The sequence below is a fragment of the Diabrotica undecimpunctata genome, chromosome 2 (genome assembly GCF_040954645.1).
Source record: "Diabrotica undecimpunctata isolate CICGRU chromosome 2, icDiaUnde3, whole genome shotgun sequence".
NCBI classification, from domain to species: Eukaryota; Metazoa; Arthropoda; class Insecta; order Coleoptera; family Chrysomelidae; genus Diabrotica; species Diabrotica undecimpunctata.
Window position 1 is genome coordinate 84,771,156 of NC_092804.1, and position 23,427 is coordinate 84,794,582.

General features: G+C 32.8%; 1 protein-coding gene across 1 annotated transcript in view; it reads left to right on the plus strand.

Moving 5' to 3' along the window:
• The window catches only part of lost (methenyltetrahydrofolate synthase domain-containing protein lost), a 204,902-nt gene that overhangs the window by 52,344 nt on the left and 129,131 nt on the right, over positions 1 to 23,427 (plus strand). Inside the window, exon 3 of the mRNA XM_072523177.1 lies at positions 10,674 to 10,950. Within this exon, the coding sequence (XP_072379278.1) occupies positions 10,674 to 10,950 (277 nt within the window). The remainder of the gene's footprint in view (positions 1 to 10,673; positions 10,951 to 23,427) is intronic.

A 23,427-nucleotide genomic window follows, 5' to 3' on the forward strand; every position in this document is an offset into this window, starting at 1 on the left:
CAAAATTTTAAATTCTGTTTTGTTAAAAGGTTAAACTCAATGTAACGCCAGTTGAAAAATTTAGATATTTTGATTTATAATAATTGTTTAAATAAATAGTTATAAAACTAGTTGTAAAAATTGCTACAACTAGCGTCCAACGTGTGTGGCTTGTTAATATTCTTACAACTGTTTCCCAGCAACGTGGCTGGCATGTTTTAAATTGTTACATCTGATGCCAAAGTGGCTGGCCTGTTTTTAATGTTTCAATTGGTGCTCGAAGTGGCAACTTTTTTTTTATTTCTTTTGCCTACAAGTAGTCCTACCAATATAAGACAGATTCTTTTTCCCCTTTGCCATTTCTTTTTTCAATTTTTCCTAGTTTTCTTGCATTTTTATGAAACCCCCTTCTGATAGTGTCCCACAAATACAATGATTTTATACGTATTGTATATTAACATATGTATTGTTGTATATTAACTATGTATTGTATATTAATTTAATGTATTGTAGAAATGTTTGTATTGAACAAATGTAGATTTTATCTATTGGTAATGAAAGCAAATATTTTGAGATTTAATATTTACATATGAATTTTAAGTGTGTAGACAGACAGACAATTTAAGTACATTTGAGTTTGTTTAATATTGAAATCATTTAAAGGTTATAACAGTAATATTTAATACCGTTATTTTTTGCATTTATTTTTAATAGATTTGACAGACTTTAGAGAATACTTAATCGGATTTTGTAATTTTGTTTGTTCGGTCGTTTTGAATAAATGTGTAGTATTTTACGAGTGAGTTTTTGTTTAAGCTGAAGAGTGTATATGTTTTGTCCTTTTAATCCTCTCTATGACAGTGTTTAGTACACTACAGGTTAGTTGGAGATTTTGAACGAGAAGTAGAGTCAATTGGTGAGTCGGACTTAGTTGAGAAAATCTGACCAATTTTAGTCTCAGTAGTAGACTGTGTGTTGTGTTTCATTTATTGTATCTGAATGACCACAAGTGCAATACTGGTGATCAAGGTTGTTTGTTAGAAGCACTCTCATTAGTTGTCAGAACAAGAGTTGGTTATTTTGTGTTAGTTCGTGTAGCTCACTCAATAGTCAAGTTTTCAAGATTATTAGTGTTTTGTCTTCCCTTGTATGAATAGTTTGTTGAGTCTGTTGTTTCAAAGCATTTTTTAATCCCTGTTAGTGGTGGAGGTGTGAACTTTTGAGAGACAGGTTAGAGACCTCATTTTTGTTTACCAGTTGATTACTAAGTCAAGAGCAGAAGTCACGCTAAGGTGGATGATCTGGGATTCCATCGCTCTGAGGCAAGTGAGACTTACTATCAGGCGATAAATGGAAACGAAACTGTCGGTATTTGGAATGATATTAGTAACTGTTAATTTGCGGCGATTCGATTAAAAATAAACATCGCATATGTGAGGAATAAATATCGGTAAAAAATTTATTTTTTTTTTCTGTTTCATAGTGCAGGTACTGTTTAAAAAAAAATTTATTTCCAGAAAAAGAAAATGTTTTCTGTATTTTACAAGTCCATGTTTTTTCGAGTTTTTCTGTTGTTGCACAAGTAGGAGCAAATAATGATAAGACTTCGTTTCTCCCTGGCTAAGGCCGATTTGCTGGTGATATACATAAAGCGAAAGTATTGTTACGTTTCTTCTGTCAGTTAATCTTGTGTCTTTGTGTGGTCAGATATTGTAGTAGATGTATGTTAATGGTACTGGAACACATTATTTTGTGGTTTCATTATTGTTTTTTTAAGATATCTTGTATGACATACAGGTACGCGACCTGTATTTTTGTATCTTTGGATATTTCTGTTGAAGTAAGACTCAGACGTTCCCAGCAGCGTTCGTTATTGTGAGTTGGCATTTTTGTGGTTTTCCAATATAGTTTATTAGACCAAATAGAAGGGTTACGCCTTTTTATGTGTTGATGTAAGACTTCGGTAAGCTCCAGTAGCATTCATTTGTTATGTGGTGTTCATGTTATGGTATAAGCGGAGGTAAAAGCACTTGTTATGTAGAGGTGAAAGTACCTCCGCCGCCTACTGTGAAAATGTTTCTTATGTCGACTGTGATACCACGTCCGTTAAACAGCTGAAATAGTTCTGGTACTACCGTTGAAGGACCCACTAAGAATCAAAAGTCTTGATATTTTGACTCGTTTGGAGTTTTGTTAAAGAATGGTGAACATTTCTTTGTGATTTGTATGACGACCATGTTGGATTCAATTATCATCCGTGAAATGATGAGGTATATTTCCTAATGGTTTCCTTTTATTTCCTTTCCAAACCGTGTCTTGGACCTTAGTCAGATTGTAGTAGTCAACGAAGTAGATGGCGTTTTGAACGGAGAGGTGATTCTCGACAGATAGTTTCAAATAAAAAATCGGCAAAATTTTCTTTTAATTCCATGAGTTAGGAGGTGAATTTAATCTCAAAATGCTATTTGGCAATCTTTATTTTGTGAGTTAGTTAATCACCGGTTTGTTGGAGGCTGTATTCCGAATGGATTCGAAAAACAGCGTTTAGGAGGGCTAAGAGGTCCACATGGTTTTAAGTGAAAAATTAAGCAGCCGAGTTTTGAAGAAATATTGTTATTATCAGGATAACCTAAAACCAATTCGATGTTTGACCTCCCGAAGATTTGTCCATTTTGTATCTCCATGGGTCAATCCAGCATTTGAAGTTTGTGTGGGACAGTGTGTTTGTTTTGTATCCAATTCCAAGGAAAAAAAGCCTTTCTTTTTAACCAGCAAGAGGATTTTTTTAAACAGCATCAATTTTAAATAGTTTAGCAATATTTTTGTGTATTGTCGAGGAAACCTCTAAGTATTTTTTTGATTTCTTTTTTTGTAGTTAGTCCGCAGTCCCGCAAATAAAGAAATCTTTATACACGACCTAGCTCTCCAACCAAAATACGAGTAACCTTTTGCAAACATTTCAATTTATTTGCTTACTCTATCTCCAGATCAGTAATTGTTCAGCCCCCCCTTTCAACCCCCTATAAGCAGTTATATTGTTACAAGTGATACCCAACGTGGCAGGCAAATAAAAATTGCTACAATTTGCAACATTTTTTGAGTGCGTGCTTTCAACATCCAAAAAACCAAAAAAATATTGTGATGAACCTCATGTAATTTCAAGAGGTAATATTGAACATATTAAATATCGATATCCGAAATCCATAACAAGATTATTACATAGATAATCAGTACAAACTTACCATAGCATAAGAAAAAGAACATAGTTATCATAAAACTTTAATCAAGAAATCAAAGCATAACATTATAAAAAATTGTCAAGTCAATTTACAAAACGTTAATATACTAGTAAACTTTAAAATAAGTATTATATGCCAAACACAATCCAATAACTTTCAAGTTAAACTTAAAAGTTTTTAAAATACCAGTTTGTAAATTAGTCACAGTTTAAACACAATAATTTTCATTCAAAATTCAAAGTTCAAAAATAATTACAGTTCAATTTTAGTTATAATATTCTCACAATCTTTCAAATAACGTTTACTAAAAACATGTTCATTATTCGCATTTCTCTTTTAAGTTAGCTTCAAGGTGTTTTCAACACAACACTCGAAAACGTTGATAGCTTCAACTTACAACAAGCTAAAAAAATACACAACTTTCACAGAGAAAACTTCTTAATATAACCACACGTTGGGCAACGCCAACTTTGCTACGATACTTCGGCTTAGGAAGGAAAGAATCGAAGTTAGTATGTAATTGGGAAGAAGGTAAAGAAAGTATAGAATAGAAAAGAAAAAAGACAGAAGAATGAAATGGAGCACCGACTAAGTAAGCTGGAGAAACAAAAGACCAAAGAAAGGTGGGATTCGAGAGCCAGAAAAAAGGAATTAAATTACAACAATTCTTTCTGAAGTAATTTGAGTGTGAAAGAATGAGAACTGAATAAAGAATATAAGGTTAAATAAAATCAGATAGAGACACTAAACAATAAAAAAAAAATGAGCGCTAGTTAATTTAATCCTCATTCGAACCTTTGAAGTATAAGCATCAATTAAAAACCAGCTCATTAGTGCTAGTTGTTTATCAGTGGAAAAACTAATACAACCAAAAACAATAATTTTTAATATTGATAGTAGACAAGGCGGAGAGCTTGGGTTCGTTCGGAAAAATATTCCCATGAGATTTTTTGCATAATCACTTTCATGAGATACCCCATAATAAGGTTCAAGAGATCGCCCAGGCGAAAAGTTGTTCAAATTTTTTGAATAAATTTTTTTTAAACAAATTGTAACAGTCAATTTTTTCGGCCCCGACAAATTTTTTCGAATTTTTGGGATCATTCTGACTAAAATAGGTCTGTTGTAGTTTTTCTGTAAACTTGATCGTTTTCGAGTTATAAATAATTTAAAACTGAGAAAAACGCAAAATTACGATTTTCAAAGCTCAAGAACATAAGTAAAAAACATTTTTGAATTTACTAACAACCTAAATTCAAGTTAGAACTTTGTTCTATCATTTCCCGATAACTATTTTGGGCCTATTTCACTTTAAAACATTGTTTTTAATTGATAATGATTCGCTTATGACAGGACGGACGCTCGGGCTGTGGCGTGGATAAGAGAGAGAAACAAGATCTAACACAAATTTTTGCTAGTTTAAATTCTCATTGTGCAAATGAACGCCCGCCCTACCAAATGCGCTTCATTATCAATTAAAAACAATGGTTTAATATTTTTTTATTCATTAAGGGTGTTATTAAGGTGATCAAGCCCCGAGAGCAACATAATCCAGCCAGAGGGCCTCTGGCCCGAGGGATCGATGTTGCTCGATGGGCATAATCATCCGGTAACACCAGTGGTACACACAAAATATGCATATATATTTTGTAGGTGCAGTAAAATAAAAGTAAAAACGTCTAAATTTTAGTTTTTATATTATGTGAAGTGAAAAATATATTCTTTGTGCTATTAAAAATAAAACATATAGTAAAGATATTACAGTTATTTGGGTTAAAAGTCACATTGGTATCGAGGGAAATGAACTGGTTGACCAGCTTGCTAAAGATGCGACCCATGTTGGACTCTATATTCCCATATTTACATTGGAGGACTTACAACAACATTATTATGACAAAATTTTTATAAATTGGAAATAAAAATGGAAAAACATAGCAACGAATTCAAATAATCAATATTATACTATCCACCCTACCTTGCCACAAGATGTTGACTATATTTTCAAATATGCAATGCCAAAGAAGTTAACAGCCACAATTATACGACTGAAAACTAATCACGGTGCATTCCCAGCTCACTTGGCTAAGTTAAATATTATCCCTTCTGGGGTATGCTCATGCGATAATATATCACAATGTGACATCAACCATATTCTTTTTAAGTACGATAAACATAGGTATGAAACAGATCAGCTGTATTCAAAACTATCAGAACTTAAAATTCAGACTCCCATAAACATCACCCATTTACTCTCCTTAGATAGTAGAGAAGTATACGAACTAATATGTAACTTTTTATTTAAAGTTGGTTACATTATTTAAAAACTAATATCTTACATTACAATTCTGTGGCTAAAGGACTAGTTTCCAAGCCAACTCACCAAACACACACACACACACACACACACACACACACACACACACACACACACAAGTGAAAAATAAAATGTTGTATATACACTGATGCCACAGATGCTCACTGAGTAATAACATATTCAAGGTAATGTACTAAACTTTTTCGTTATACCTACACCACATAACCAACAATTAACTCAACAAAACCAAAACCTTAATCAATATATACACGAAACGAGCCAGACAGAAAAATGGGAAGCAGTTACATACAGAAAAAGGAACAGAAACAATCCTGATAAAATACTGTGAAGCACACGAAAATAAATGATTATTGGTTAAATTCGACAACCACTACTTCTAACAGATTTCAAAGTCTAGGCGATGATTTAGGGAGCGAAAATGACAGCAATTCACAGACATATATTACTGAAAAACCTAAAACCGCCAAACCACCTTCAATATTTATTAGTGGGGTTAAGAATATCACCCCTTTGCTGGAATTGCTGGACGAAATCGTCAAAGATAGCTATGAAATAAAGGTTCTTAGCTTAGACCAAGTCAAATTCCAACCAGAAGCATCAAAAATTATAGCATAATAACTAAAGCCCTAACAGACAAGAAAACGCAATATCATACATATAATCTAAAAGAAGAACGTAGCTTCCAAGTGGTAGTGAAAAACATGCAGCAGTCAGTCAACGTAAACAACATAAAAGAAGCTATAGAAAAACATGAACTGTGTAGAGAACGTTTGGAATACCTAACACTACAGAATTAAAAATCCACTGCCAATGTTTTATGTTGATCTTAAACCAGAACCAAACAACAAAACCATATAATCTAAAGCTTCTACTTCACCACCAGATAAAATTTGAACCACAGCGACAAAGAAGAGAAATAGCACAATGCACTAGGTGCCAAAGATACGGACATGCAAAGAAATATTGCATTCACAGTCCACGCTGCGTCAAGTACACCGGAGGCCACACAATAGACAAAAACCCAAGAAAAGAAAGGTCAACTAATGTGAAATGCATACTGTGCCAAGACAATTATCCAGCCAACTACAAGGCGTGTTCAATATACAATATCCACTGCGGACTTACCTACATCACCAGAAGTCACAACAGCAACTTTGCAGATGACACAGCAGTAATCTCTTCCTATGAAGACCAAACCGTAGCATCACATAGAGTACAGGCTAACCTAAATGCAATACAAACTTGGCTAAAAATGTGGCGCCTACGAGCCAACGAGACAAAATCTGCGCAGGTAACATTTACAAACCGCAAGGGAAACTGACCTCCGGTATCGTTAAACGGTCAACCTCTGCCCCAGAAAGATGACATAAAATACTTGAGAATGCATTTGGATATCAGGCTTACGTGGATAAAACATATATTTGCCAAGCGAAAACAGCTGGGACTTAAACTCAGCAAACTATATTGGTTAATAGGCCAAAAGTCAAAACTGTCAATCGACAACAAAATTTTAACAAAGTTATTTTAAAACTAAATTGGAGCTATAGAATTCAGCGATGGGATATAACAGCTAGATCCAGTATTGACATTCTTAAAAGAGTTCAATCGAAAGTCCTCCGAATGATAACCAATACTCATGGTACGTTCCAAACAAGACGATCGCACGGCACCTCAAAATGACAACTGTCAACTAATCACCAAACTCTACCAAGAAATATGATTAGAGACTAACAATCCACCCCAATAATATAGCCCAAAATTTAATGACACAACCTATCGGACGAAGGCTCAAAAGATAGACCCCGGCCGACCTATATAAACTAGTCGCAAACTCACAATAGAATCTAGAAGCAGAAACCCAATCAAACCCTAAGACACTATTACACTGTCAAGAATACACAGGAAATGGTCAATGGGTAATTTTCTACAAAACATTTTTTCTTTAATAATATTTATATTGTTAAATATTGTCAGAAAATTTACTTATTGTAATTATATTGTAGATGGTAAATATATTAGGATGTTAAATAATAAACAAAGTTAATTTAATTTTCAGCAAATTAACAAATATGTGGGTTAGCTCAATTAATATTTTTGTCAATTAATATTTTTTTTGTCCTTAAAATAACTAACCTTTGAAGTGAAACTGAAAAGAGATATGTAATAACGCAAAACAAATCCTAATAAACTATTTAAAACAATGCTTTACATAAATGAGAATTCACAAAGTTACAATGAGATATATATATATATATATATATATATATATATATATATATATATATATATATATATATATATATATATATATATATATATATATATATATATATATATATATATATATATATATATACCCGGTATTTAGGCGTTCGACGCCCTTCCGGTAGGGATCTATGGAGGAGTATCACCTAGCCGCAAGCCCTTATCTCTTGCCGTACTGCTCCACCATAGGCCGATCAGATACCAGCATATTCTAGACTAAGCCGCAGATTCATTTTAGAATTTTAAACTGCTGCGTTAGCCTTTTTGTTTTCTGTACACCGAGCCGGGATTGAACTGACATCTCTCGCATTGAAGCGAAGGAGAAGCCAGCCGCCCAGCCCGCTTGGCTAATCCGATCAACTACAATGAGATACATCTGTTAAATAAAAAATTAAATAAAAGTCCTAGTTAGATTTTTTGTTTGAACATACAATAAAGTAGCATTTTTGTGTTTGTACTGTTTAGACCAAAGTTCATCAAACCAAAAAAATGAAATATATACTCAAAATACTGCAGTTTAACGCGCTTAGACTAGCAGCTTTTTAACTCTAACAATGGGTTGACCGAGTTACAAATGAAGAAGTCAAATAAAAAAGAGAAAATAGGAATACTTAGGCCATCTAATGCAGGAATAAAAATACACACTTCTACAAAATATAATAAAGGGAAAGATTGAAGGACGAAGGAATCCGGGCCGCAAAAGAATGTCCTGTATGAGAAATCTAAGGGGGTGGTTTGTTTGCACAACAAACGAACTTTTTAGAACAGCTGTAAAAAAGTTCGAATAGCCAAAATCACTACATTCATAACGTAGTTAATCAAACTCATATTTTTACATACATTTAAGAATAGGAGAATATATTTATAAGAGGTTGCCAGTCACAAAGTGTTAAAATATTTAACAAACAATTAATATTGTTTAATAATAAAATTGAATTAATGTAAATGTTTAATGTAATAAAAGATACGTTTTTTTAAATTAATGATATAAGGTTGCCTGAGAAAATGTGGTCGCAAATTAGGGTTGCCAGCTATTAAAAACCCGAGGTATCAAAGATAAAGTGAAAGAGAGCTAGCGCGCAACGCCACTGGTTTGACAAGGATGGCGAATGTTAGATTATTCTGACTAAGTTATGAAACTCGTTATACTGTTATTTCGATGAATACAGTAAAATTTGCATTTTAGAATCTTACATCATCAACTATCATCATAATAAAAATTTGATATAAAAAACATGCATATACGTCATGGACGTATTTTATTTATAAAATGAATGAACGAAATTTTTGTTCAAAAATAAATTACCATTCATTTAATTAAAACTATTTGCGGCCACTTTTTGACTGGCAACCTCTTATCGATGTATTCCCCAATTCTTAAATGGATGTAAAAATGTAAGTTTGATTAATTACATTATGAACGTAGTGATTTTGCAATGGGATCTTAGACTAATATGAGAGGAAAGGAAAGAAGAAGTTCAAAAGTAGTGAAAAAAATTATTGAAGTTAAATCTATAATTTGAACGATTTTCAGAGTATTATGTTCTTCATTATAACAGAGACACCCAGGCCTTGGAATTCATAGGCATCATTTATTTTTCCTGTGTACAACTCAGTGTGATAAAAGTCTTCCATTTCTACTATTCACACTAATACATTTTCTGCTTTGATAATGAAATCCAGTAAGAAATTGAAATCCTATAAATTTAAAAAATTTTTGTTTATTAATAAACTAAAATTATGCCTATTATTATGACCAGCCTGCGTGACACTTTGTTTTCCTATATGAGTTATTATTCATCAAACAGGCTTTTTTATTTGTTATCGAACATTCTCAATTTCATCATGACTTACTTCCAAGGAATTTTGCAAAATCGGGCCTTATTTTTTGTTAAGTTAAATTTGGTTTTTGACATTTGTTTTTATTTTTGTTCACCTGTTGCTATATTATCATTTGATTCTGTGCTTGCAGAAGCTACATTAAAAGCAGCTGAATGAATTTCTAGTCTGCCGGGCACATCTCTGGGACAGCTATCTTCTAATACATTGTCATCAATCCCTTCAATATCCGAAATAGCATCAACATTATCAGAAGGAAGTTTAACGATGTCAATAGAAACATCATCGTGATCAGATTCGAGATATTTACGTCATTTATATCTTCTAATTCAGTAAGTGTTAACAATTTCTTGGTAGAGGTCTTCGTAAACTAAATTTCTGAAAACAAGAAAATATTTTATACCAGCCACAATTCGTGAATGGCTATCATAATAAAATGATCAATAAAATAATTTTTTAAAAGTACCGAAGGCTAAGTAACATACGGTTACTTGTATATACAGTTATTTATAATATAAAAACCAAACCAAAAATATCATGCATTAAAAATGATAATTTTATTGTGTTCAAATTACACAATTGTGTTATTTCCAGGTGTGTTTACACATAAAACAGACACCGTGTGCTGTATACAATAATTACTGTATAAGATGACCTTAATATGTACTGTCAAATGCACCATAGATATGGTTCGCGCCAAATGATATTAAGTGTAAGTCAAAAATCCAAATCCCCAAATGAGGATCTTGGCAGTTAACATTTAACGGTCGTCATTTTAAAAAGGGCGTGGCAGAAGGTGGCAAAAATTTAGAAATATAGTAACAAAAGAGCTTTTAAGTTATCTTTAATTTTATAAAATGACACCCATCCACGAATTTGAATCACCATATCAGAGTATTTGGCAATGACCTTCCTCTTACTAAACCATATACTATTATAATTTTCCAATTATATGATTTTACAATGAATTTATATTAGTTTACAGATTTTAAAATTACTTTTTTGTATGTTTGTAGATCTCAAAAATGTTTCATGAGAAAACTCAAGTTGGATGAAAAAACAGATATAAAGACGATAGTTTCTAGCTGGGGCATTCATCATATAGGGGAGAAAGTTGAAGTTACTGGTGATATTAAATTTGATATATTTATATTAGGCAGTGTTGCAGTTTCTAAAGACGGATATCGAATTGGTAAAGGAGGAGGATATGTCGATTTGGAGTTCGCTATTTATAAGGAAATGAAAGCAATTACTGATGATACCATCATTATTACAATCGTTCATGACTCGCAGGTATGTAATTATGTTTAGATCAGAACAAACATATTTGTTTTAAATGTTCGTAAACTTTTTAAATTTTCAGTGTCTAAATAAATACATGATGTCCACAAAAATAGATTATATTTTGTATATGTGTATGCAGAATAAGATGGATTTAGTAAAATATGTGTTGTAATAACTTGGAGATAATTATGTGCTTGTGTAAATATTTCGAGGCGAAAAAGTGATAAATATTAGGTTAACTTCATTCACATTCATTCGCCGTATTTTACATCTACTATCACCAAAATAAAGATCGCATTTATAGTTATGTGATATTTTAATTCGTCAGTTACTCATACACAACAAAATGAGGCAATTATTGATATAACTGCAGCCACAACTCAGGGGACTAGAATTATCAAAAAATTGAATTTATCAAATAATGTGTCTTTTAGATTGTCGACATATTTGTTTTGAAATAACAGGTAACGAACTTGTCAGGGAAACTTAGTCTATAGACAAATTCACGAGAGGATTTCAGTATAGTGCTTATGAGAAGCGACGTTGCCGCTTAGGCCGCTATGCACGTTCATAGTCTGCAGGTGTGATACAGGACCGCGTTGGCCCTCCTGTACGATAACATTAAATCATGCAATCCTATTAGAAGTACATGTAACATTATTTACAACTTCAAGATATGTCTATGTAAAAAGTAAATTACACAATTTAATAAAACTATTTTCTTTGAAATCTTTTTTACTAAATTATACAGGGTGTAACAACAGAACGGAGCCTACTAGGGAAACTGCTAAAAAAAAAATTCGTAGCTCCGTAGTGGCTACAAATTTAAATTGTTAATTTATATATCGACAGGATATATACCATCTTGGATCAATTATTAATATTAACAGTCTCAACAATTGTTACAAAGAAAAGTGTGTCTACACCAAAGAATAAAATTACGCTAATAAAAGAATAAAAATTTATGTAGCCTAAACGCTATCTAATGAATAAAGATAAGACTTACAATAACAGTGTCTGGTCTCTACTCCATTTCGGAAAAATCGTGATCTGATGACATGCTGTATATAATTTTGCCACTGTTCAGCAGATACATTGGCAAACGCTTCATGGATGAGTTGTTGCACACGATCTTTTTTAAAGTCAGTGTTTCGGGCTGCAACGTAATGTTTTACTTGGCCGCAAACCATCTCTCTTGGATTAAGCTCACAGTGATAGGGAGGCAATCGTAATACTTCTACGCCGCATTTCTCGACCAAAGTTTTGATGTTATACTCGTCGTATATATCTGCATAACTGTTTGCTACATCCAATAGGTCTGACTTTAAATAATCTTCTTCATAAAATATATCCTTCTCTCGTAACCATTCTTGAATTTGTTGTTTGTACCAGGAGCTTCTTGGGAAATTTTGTTATATGGAGCATTATCCATTACTACCACATTTTTTTCTCCTTTAAGGAGGTTTGCGATTAGTTTATTTTCAAACCAATCGTCGAAAGACTCGCCGTTCATTTCGTCATGGTAGTCGCCTGAATCTTTTTTTGCTAAAAATACACATTCTGAATTTGGTAGAAAACCTCTATCAGATCCAACATGTAACAAGACAAATCTCGGACCTCTTTGTTTTGGATCATTTAGACCAGTAGTCAAGCCTTTTAAAAATGCATCCTTATAACTGGTTATGATTGAATCAAAACCCCATCTCTCGCAATAGTGGATATAGAGTACTTTTTGAAAATTTAGGAAAATCTTCTTCTTAAAGTGCCTATCCGTTCCGGACGTTGGCGATCATCACGGAATTAGGCAAATATTCGTGTAAATTAACGGCATCCAGGATAGCTTGGATTGTGGGAGGTATGTTCTTTAAGAAAAATTCCATGTGAACAAGTCTTCTCAATTGGCTCCTGATATTCTCATCGTAGGTAAACTCCCGATTGGTTTCCTTCTTGGTCCGTTTACGTGGGTTTTTCAGAATTTTGGGTAAGTCTCCATTATGATCCAATCCTTCCTGACGAATTTTACAGACTGTCCTATCGCTAACACTCAGCGCTGTACTTGTTGTAGAAACAATTTGTGTTGGAGTCAGATCGGAATTTGTTTTTGTTGTATATATCAACATATTCAAAATAATTTGTCGCGCATATAAATCTAAGATTTGTCCTTGTTTGAAACTTTTCACCTCTAAATGCTCCATGTTTTTGACACAGTACATAAAAAAAGTTTAAAAATAAATTGCACTTATTTTTTGACAAGTTAACGTACCTTCTCGACTGCACACACAAAACAGTTAAACCGTTTCTACAATCTGCAAAACTGCTATAGATATACGCACTCGTATAACAATTAGTAGATACTATTATCAGGAAAATTCTAAATGGGTATTTAATTACAACAATACCGAAATATCTACACGGTTAAACCATTTCTACAAACTCCCATTAGTCAGTAAGCTATTCTACGAATTCTACGACTTTTACTTCGGAGGTCATTATCGAAATACAAAATATTAAACAATTACAAAAATTTTGTTGTTAGTAAAAAAATTCTTCTAATAATTCAATTTAATCTGACTCATTCATATCGTCAAATCAGACATATTAAACATTTTAAAGTAGAAGACATCAACATGATATTGCCAATATTTTTGAGTTGCAAGGATTTTATTGAAAGATAGTTCATTCAATTATATGAAATCAACTTTAACTTAAAAATATCAGTCACAAAAATTATAGCATGTGATTAGTGTATTAGGTTAAATCTTCGTATTTTGTGCTAAGGTATCTCCAGTTACTATATGGATAACTGATAATGAAACACCCTGTATAAATAATACTAAAATATAAATGATGTATCATCGATATGTTTATCTACTAATCGTGGCATTTTCTTTCTATTCATTTCAATTCTATTCAAAAGGTCTCCAAACATCCATTTCCGTAAATATGATAAAAAGAGATGTAAGAAATTTTCTATTCGTCAAATACAACAGTGCAATTGATAAGGATCGAAGTAATATTTTACTCCAGAAATAGCCGAAGTTTGTAAAAATTTAATATAATTAAAGTAATATTAATACCCCGACTTTATTATCAATTTTAAACGAAATAAAATAAATTTTGCCATTATAGCCATTTTTTACTAGGGTCAGCAAAAAGTTGAATATTAAAGTCGTCTATTTTCATTTATTCTATTCAAGTCATCATACTAGGATCTCAACAAACTTTTAAAATATTTGAAATCATAATTATGATCCTTATCAATTTTTGAGCACTATATTACGACGACGTCCGAATATTTTCTGGAACAATCATTAGGGCAAATCAGTGAATGTTAGTGCAAAATTGCAATTGCTCCGTTTGTAAGGGAGTGTTAAGTTCGAAGCCGGCTCTGCCACGTTAAGGTCGACGATGAACTAGCAACGCTGCAGCGTTTTCTTCCATTTGATTAACATTGTCCGTAAGAGCTAACGCTGAAATCTACTGGTGAATCCGAGTTTAGGTTAAATTGTTCAATATAAGTTAATTGTTAAATATTAGGTTAAACTTGTTCAATATAAGTAGGTGCTTAACCATCCTTCCACTCCACCTAAGATGTCTATTCTATATGTCTATACTCATCCGTAGGTTAAAGCTGTCCTTTCAGCCCAGTATTTTTAACAAAGTCTATTGTGACCTTCTAAGAAGTCGTAGGACTCGAATTGATGATGCTCAAATGTATTGTACCTTATCCTATCCAACCCTGGGCAGTTGCACATAACGTGTTCCGCCGTATCGTCTTCAGTCTGTCAAAATCTGCAATTCGCACTGTCACAAAGTGTACGATTTCACTAATCTAGGTGGACAAAACGTATTTAAATTATATTGTCAAAACTACGTCTAAGCACTTCCTTTTCACTTTCAAATACATACTTTAACTGATAATACAAAATAAAGACCCGTATTGCGCATGATACAAATACAAACAGATAAGATACCGCGCATGTAGGCGTGGCTTATGTGACGTCAGCTTGTGCTAAATTTTGCCATATTGTGTTTTGATATTTATGTACATTTACGGTTTATAGAGAATATTTAGTAAAATAATATTTTGAGAGTATTAAAGGCTTTAAATTTTTCGCAATATGAGGTGTGCAGTCTATGGTTGTGCCGTTGACAATATGTGCAAGAGTTTTGTACCCGGTTCAGAATTTTATAGTTTTCCAAAAGACAAGAAAATGCAAGTTTTGGAAACATTTGTGTAAACGCCAGGATAGTTTTAATGTTAAATTTGCTCGTGTTTGCCCTAAGCACGTTATTGAAAGTGTTTATGAACGTAATTTAAAACATTAATTGCTGGGCCAGCAATACATCGTTCACCGTACACCAGCAAAACATCGTTCTTTAAAAAAGGACGCTGTTCCGTCAATAAATTTATCTAAAACAAATAAACAAAACGAGAAGGCAAATTTTCATAGAACGAACCGGCAACATAAAAGACAACAAAAAAGACTTGTGGATAATTTATTAAATAGGTACGTGATATTTATTATATTGATATTTATTATATTATATTTATTATATTGAAGTGCTAAATAATCATGTCTAATGATTTCATTACTAAATATTTGTTTTTGTAGAGCGGAACTTTGTAACAATAGTGGAAACAGTTTTGATGATGGTGCGAGAAGGCTGGTGCTTCTTGTTTTATCCCCTAGAATGCTGATTTGGAAGAATTATCTACTTGTCAAAGTATTGGGTTAGTTTGTAGTTAAAAATTATAGCACATATTATATACTATCTTAACTAGTCTTTGTTTTTTGATATCGAGAATATATTATGGTCCTGTATACTTTAACTCTAATGACTTGTTTTAAGAGTTAATTCTAAAGAAGATAATCGGGACAAAATAATACTTGCCCTAAAACTGCAACAAACATACTGAAGACGACCAATAATCAGATATACTATATATATATATATATATATATATATTGTTATGGATCAGTTTATCGATCAGAAATAGAATAAAGAGTTTTTTTTTATTATTTTAATATACCGCGGGCATATAAGTTAAAATACAACCCTGTACTTATTTGTAATCGTTAAAATAAGCGAAGACATTGTTTCCGTGACGGACTAGTTTTTCCTTGAAGGACTAAGTGAATAGTGAAAGGACAATGGAATTCGTGCAATTATATATTTAAGGAATAAACTTTGTAATTGTATTTTGCGGTGGACATTTTTCGAAAGTAAATAAGAATTAGATTTAGATATGAGATAACAAGAATTTGGAAGCTTATTTCGGTTGAAAAAGGCAAAATTGTTAATGGTTTCTGAAAAGTAATTTGAGTGAAATTAGTTTATTTGTTTTAAATATTATGTTGGAAATTTTCTGAATCGAAAATTAGTGGGAAAGATGAATGCTTATGATTGGTTAAAAAGGAATGATGGGGGATGAGAGAGTTTGAGAAGGTTGTCTGGGGAGATTGAAAAGATTATTATGTTACCGGCAGACCAGAAGAGAAGGTGTTTTTTCGTGTAGTCAATCGGAGTAGGAGTGTTTTTCGTTTGTTAGTGAAAAAGGTGGAAGCTGAGAGCAGATCAAAACGAGAAGATTAATACCTCTTTTTGAGTCTGTATAGTCCACGAGATCTAATTAAGAAAGAAAGGAGAATTTGTGAATAAAGAGTACCGGTCAAAAGAGGCTTGGGCTTGTGTTTTCGGAGGAGTAGTTTGCTGGTATGCGGTTTTGGAGCGATGCTGAGAACGGGAAAGATTTGATGGTAGCCGGACATAATCAATCAAGGAAGGAACTGTGGTTTGATCGAGAGGAGACATCATTGGTGTAAAAAAATTAAAGGTCAGTCAAATAATTTGAATGAAAGAAAACTTTAAGACATTCTAAAGATAAAATCAAATATAAGCATACGAACTAAGATTCCAAGTTTTAAAGAGTTATTTTTTTGTGAATAAATTATATTTTTTATATGGTAAATTTTTTAGTAGATATTATTATAAAGCAGATCAATAGATAGTTTGTTAATTAAAATTAAATTTAGAGTATAGGAGTTTGTTGGGAAAGATAATTGCCCACAAAAAGTTATTTATTAACATTCACCGTATTGCTTATTGAAATAAATAATAATTTGTGTGCATATTTATGTTGTTTTAATGTTAGTTCCGTTTCCTGTTTTATCCCGATTATGAGCAACTAGGAGATACTAAACCCACTAGAAGAGATATATAAAGTAAACTGATTAAAGTAAAATTAAAAAGGCACCCTGAGAATTTTAATAGTAATTGAATTGTATGACTCTGCATAAATTAGTGAACTAATTAATTAAATAATTGGATTAATTAAATTAGTCTTAATCAATAATAAGACATCATAAAGCAGATCACAACAACATGGCGAGCCAACGTGGGGCTTAAAAGTATCTCTAGTTGTGAATTTGAAGGATCAGAAACGGAAAACAGGTGATTGAGAGAATTTATTTGCCCGTCGGAAAGAATTTGATATATTTATTTGAAAATTTATGAAATTATTTGAGTTATTTTATCTAGGTACAATTTTACATTTATTCTATTTTTGATTGATATAATTTTTTGATGAATTTAAAATTTATGTGATAAATTGATAATATTTGGGGGAGAAATATTTGTCGTGTTCTGCAACATAGAGAGTGTTGTAAAATTTCACATTTGGCGGGGACAAAAAACAGTAACAAAAAGAAACAACATGTCGACCACAAGGAGTCAAAGCAAAACGCAAGAAAGGAAAGAGGATAAGATAGAAGAGGAAACAATTATTGATGAAGGATCGGATAATGAAGGAAATGCGACAATAATGGAGGAAAGAAAAGAAACAGGGATGCTGGAAAAATTATTAGCAATGATGCAAATACAGACACAAACAATGAATGAAACATCAAAGAAAATGGATAGAAATCAACAAGAAACATCACAAACAATGGAAGAAAACCAACGGGAAACAAGGCTAGCAATAGAACTAAATAATAGAAATTTAGAGCAGCGTTTGGAAAACTATGAACAAAAATTAGAAGAAAATGATAGAAAAATGGAAAAGCGTTTGGACAAATATGAAAATGAGGTAAAAGTCTGTTTAGAAAAAGTCAGAGAAGAAACAGAGAGGAAACTAGAGATGCAGAGAGAAGAAATAGAAACTAAAATGAAAGATATTAAGACTGTACAGAAAAAAGAATTAGAATAGTTAGAAACAAAATTTGAAATGGCTTTACAAGAAGACAAGAAAGAAATAGAAAAACAAATTGAGGATATCAGAAAACAACGAGAGATGGGAGACAGGAGAGAAGTACTCATCCAAAGTCCGGGTGACATAAAAATACAGTTTGACGGGGACGTAAAAAAATTACACCCGGTAATTTTCATCAACAATTTAAAAAAGAAATTACGACATATCGGTAATTTCGAAACAGCAAAGGAAACGATAAGGAACCATCTTAAAGATGAGGCAAGTTTATGGTTTGATAGCAAAGAAGAAGAATTACAAAATTGGCAAACATTTGAACAAAAATTTCTGAATTATTTCTGGGGGAAAATACAACAGATAGAGATAAACAAGGAATTACAAAATGGGAGATACCAGGATAGTATGGGTATATCAGAAAAAACATATGCCCTACAACTATACAACAATGCAAGACACTTACATTACAACTATTCGTCCGAACAGCTAGTGGAACTAATAGCCAGACATTTTGAAGATACCTTAGATCACATAACTCTACAAAACTACAAAGATATTGACAGTTTATGTCAATTCTTACAAATACGAGAAGCAAAATTAAGAGAAAGAAAAATGAGGAGAACGCAAGAAAATTATAGACAACGAGAAAATCAAGACTATAGAGATAGAGGACAAAATTTTAGGAGAGAGTACACGAGAAGAGAATTTGTCCCGAGGAGGGAAAACGAAAGTAGAGACAACGGAAGAGTAAACTATGAACAAAGAAATCGGCAATGGAACGAAAACAGATATCGAGAGAACCAGAATAGAAACAATACTCGCACATATCAGGAAAACCGAAATAATAATAGAACGAATGAACCGGAAAATCGCGGAAACCGATACGGGTCCGAGAGACCAAGAGAAAATAGAAGAGCGGTCAACAACACACACATAGAGGAATGTGAGGATGAGAGACAAAGCGACAGAAGTAGAAGCGAACAAGAACAGCAAGCGTCTTTTCACGAAGGCGCTCACTAAAGACAAAGAAACAAACAGGAATTTTTTGTCACCCGAAGGAATTTATTAAATTGGCAAAAAATAAGGACAAAACAAGTGGAGCAAATCTGAAATTTGTAGATGGTTTTATCAACGAGACACCGATTAAAATTATGATTGATACTGGATCGGAAATTACACTGATCAACAGAAAACTAATAGAGGAAGTTAATTTAACGAATTTGATTTACAAAATTCCCAAGGTAAATTTAGTGGGCGCAAATAAACGGACTTTGGCAACGATAAATGAAGGAATGCGAATAAAAGTACGATTGGATAAGAAATTTTATGCACTACAATGTGTTGTGATGCCAAACATGTTGCATGATATGATCGTAGGAGTGGATGAGTTGGCAGAAAAACATGTGGTGATAGATTTCAAAAATAACACGATGAAAATCACAGAGGAAAAAGAAGAAGAACAGGACAGTAAGGAAATGGAAAAGGAAAATGAGAAACGGAAAATTGATTTAGATAAAGAACAAACGGTGGAAATGAATTTGGCAATGAAGCAAGGACAGAGAACAAAGAGGAGATTAGCAAAAGAAAGTGAAAAGTGGGTGTCCTCAAAAGAAGAGCTGAGCCCAGAAGAAGAAAAAGAAGAAAGATTAACAAAAGAAGACGAAAGAGGTACAATTGAAACAGTGGTATTTGAAGAGGTATGCGAAATGGAGGAGGCAGAATACAAGATAAATATGTGCAAAGAAATTGAGGAAAAAGAAAGAAAATTGATGTGTGGAGAAGAAAAGGAAAAGGAATTGCGTGTAATATTGAGAAAGTATGAAGATTTAATAAATGAAGAAAACAGAGTAGCCAAAAAGTATGAACATTCATTTGAGGTTAAAGACTTAGGAAATTTTCGATCGAAAACTTATCCGATCCCATATAAATACCGACAGGAGGTGAAAGGAGAAATTAAAAAAATGTTAGAAGATCAAATCATAGAGAGATGTGACTCGCCGTACATCAACCCAATCGTGATTGTGAAAAAAAGCACTGGAGAATTGAGGCTCTGTTTGGATGCCCGGAATATAAATCAACACACGGTATCTCAATATGAATCACCTTTCAACATCGAAGCTATTTTTGGGAGAATTACGGGAACACACATGTTTTCTAAAATTGATTTGAAACATAGTTTTTGGTTAATACCGTTAGCAGAGAGATGTAGAAATTACACCGCTTTCTCAATCGATGGTATTGTATACCGTTTTAAAGTAGTACCTTTTGGATTACAAAGTGCGTGTGCAGCATTGGTAAGAGCTCTCCATACAATATTAAATAAATATGAAGATTTCATAGTGCACTACATCGACGACTTACTCATTTTTTCACCAGATACATCAAGTCATTTGGAACACATAAAGATTATTTTGGGAGAATTGGACAAGGCCGGATTAAAACTGAATATTGAAAAATGTCAATTTTTTCAAAAAGAAGTGATATATTTGGGATTTAAATTGGACACACAAACAGTTAGTTTAGCCGAGGACCGGGTAAAACTGATAGATGAATACCCAAGACCAACAAATTTAAAAACATTGAGAGGTTTTCTCGGGACGATCAACTATTTTAAAAAACTAATTCCTGATTTAAGCCAGAAGGAAATTCCTCTGATCAAATTATTGAAGAAGGGTGTTAAATGGAATTGGAAAGAAGAACAAGAGAAAGCTTTTCAAATTTTAAAAGAGGAATTCTCGAAAGGAACGAAAATATATCATCCCATGTACAATTTGCCTTTCATACTACGAACTGATGCATCCATACAAAAATTTGCGGGAGTTTTGTCGCAAATACAAAATTATCAAGAACTGCCGATTTTTTTTATTTCCCGGGTGACAAAAACACACGAAAGAAAATACAGTGTGACTGAACTAGAGTTTGCTAGCGTACTTTTCTGCGTAAATAAGTTAAGATTCTATCTGTTGGGAGCAAAATTCACAATCGAAACTGATCATGCAGCTTTGGTACATATAATGAAAAATCGTCTGGTTAACAATCGTATACATAGAGGCATTTTGTTACTACAGGAGTATGACTTTGAGTTTCGATATATAAAAGGAAAAGACAACATTATAGCTGACGCTCTCACAAGGGATGAAGACTCGGGGAAAAAGGAAGTAATTGCTTTTCATGTAGGACTGAACATTTTGACACAAGAGGAAGGTGTATTTTCGTTAAACGAAATTAGAACAAATCAAGAAGACCTGGAAGAAAGAGAAAAAAGAAGAGCGGAGAGTGAAAACGGTATATTTTTCAAACGAATTGATGGAAAGGAACTATACGTGATAACACAGACATTGGCAGAAAGGATCATACAGAAATTACACGAGGACAATGGACATATCGGCAGCAGGAAGGTTTGGCTGGTTTTTCGCGAAAACTATATATGCCGAAAAGATTACCGGATTGCAAAAGAAGTTACCCAAAGATGTGAAACATGTCAAAAATATAAAAGCAGAAATTTCCGAAATGAAAATGTGGCTAAAAATATTGTATCCCACCAAAAATTAGACATTGTAGCAATAGATATGTTAAGTGATCTGATAATGACCACGCAGAGGAACAAACATATTTTGGTGATGGTAGATATTTTTTCGAAATATGTAAAGCTATACACGTGCCGTACGACAAAGGGAGAAGAAATTATGAGAAAAATAGACAATTTTATAGCCACCGTAGGAACACCAAGGAAAATTCTTTTAGACAATGCTACGTATTTCCGGAGTGACCGATTCAAGAGACAGTTGCAAGACAGGGGAATAGGGACAAATTTTGTCAGTATCCGACATCCTAAAAGTAATCCGTCAGAACGTTTTATACAAGAGACTACAAAATTCCTCCGCATTGCTGCCATTGGACAACATCGACGATGGGATAGAGAAGTGGCAGAAATCGAAAACTACTTGAACACCACTCCAAGTACAGTGACAAAAGAGACGCCGGAATATGTCATGAAGGGTATTATGCCAGTACGGCCATGGGAAGAACCGGAGCAGAGAGAGTATCAAATAGTATTGGAAACTGTTCGAAGGAGGCTGCAGCGCAGTAATGAAAAATATCTCCAAAGGCAAATCCAGAATAGAAAACGAAGACCAGTGACTTTCCAGAAGGGAGAAAAGGTGCTTGTAAGGGCGTTACGAGTATCAAATCTCACGGGGGACGTGTGTGCAAAGCTAATGCCTATTTTCGAGGGTCCATACATCATACAAAATGAAAATGGAATAAACAGCTATGTTCTTAGACATGTAGAATCAGAAAAGATACGAGGAGTTTACAATATCCAGGATGTGTACAAATACCATGAATAAGAATAGTATAGATTTTAAGATGGAGTAATAAAAATTTAGGATAGGATAAAATGACTACAAAAGAAAAATTTTGTGTTGAGAGAAAATAATATTTTTTTTTGGTTACACTTAAAAAAAAAGGAATATTTGTATCTTAAAACAAGGCGGGGATTTGTTATGGATCAGTTTATCGATCAGAAATAGAATAAAGAGTTTTTTTTTATTATTTTAATATACCGCGGGCATATAAGTTAAAATACAACCCTGTACTTATTTGTAATCGTTAAAATAAGCGAAGACATTGTTTCCGTGACGGACTAGTTTTTCCTTGAAGGACTAAGTTGTAACACTGCCGTGCTACAATAATATTACAAGGCCAGAATCGCTCGTTGTCGAAGAGAATAGGGCGGGGTTATAGAAACTATATCGTATTTTAAATTCAAGCACAATTAGATAATATGAAATTATTATTTATTTTTGGACGCCACCCCTGGTTTATCCTCGAAGGGGAAGAGCAAAAAAAATTAAGATTTATTGAAAGTTTACAAGAAAACTATTCTTTATTATTTCGTAGTAATGAACAAAAAGAAAACATTAAAAGTTACGTCATCCCAAAGGGATTCCAAAATATTATTTTATGTTAACATTATAATAAACAAAAAATCTTTGTATCGTATTAAATTAAGAATTGGTTATAAAGAAAATGAATGTATATATATATATATTAACCCCAAATTTCGAAATTTGTTTACATTGAAAATAATAATAATAGTTATTTATCAACTAGGAACAATGAAGAAAATAAACCTTTAAATTAAATTAGAACACTTCACTATATTTTCATTTTTTTTTGAGTTCATAATCATTTCTGTTGTCTTGAAAGTAGGTATAATAAAAATTGGTACAACCTTAATCTGCTCTGTTTCTCTTCTTATTTAATCAGTCACCAAA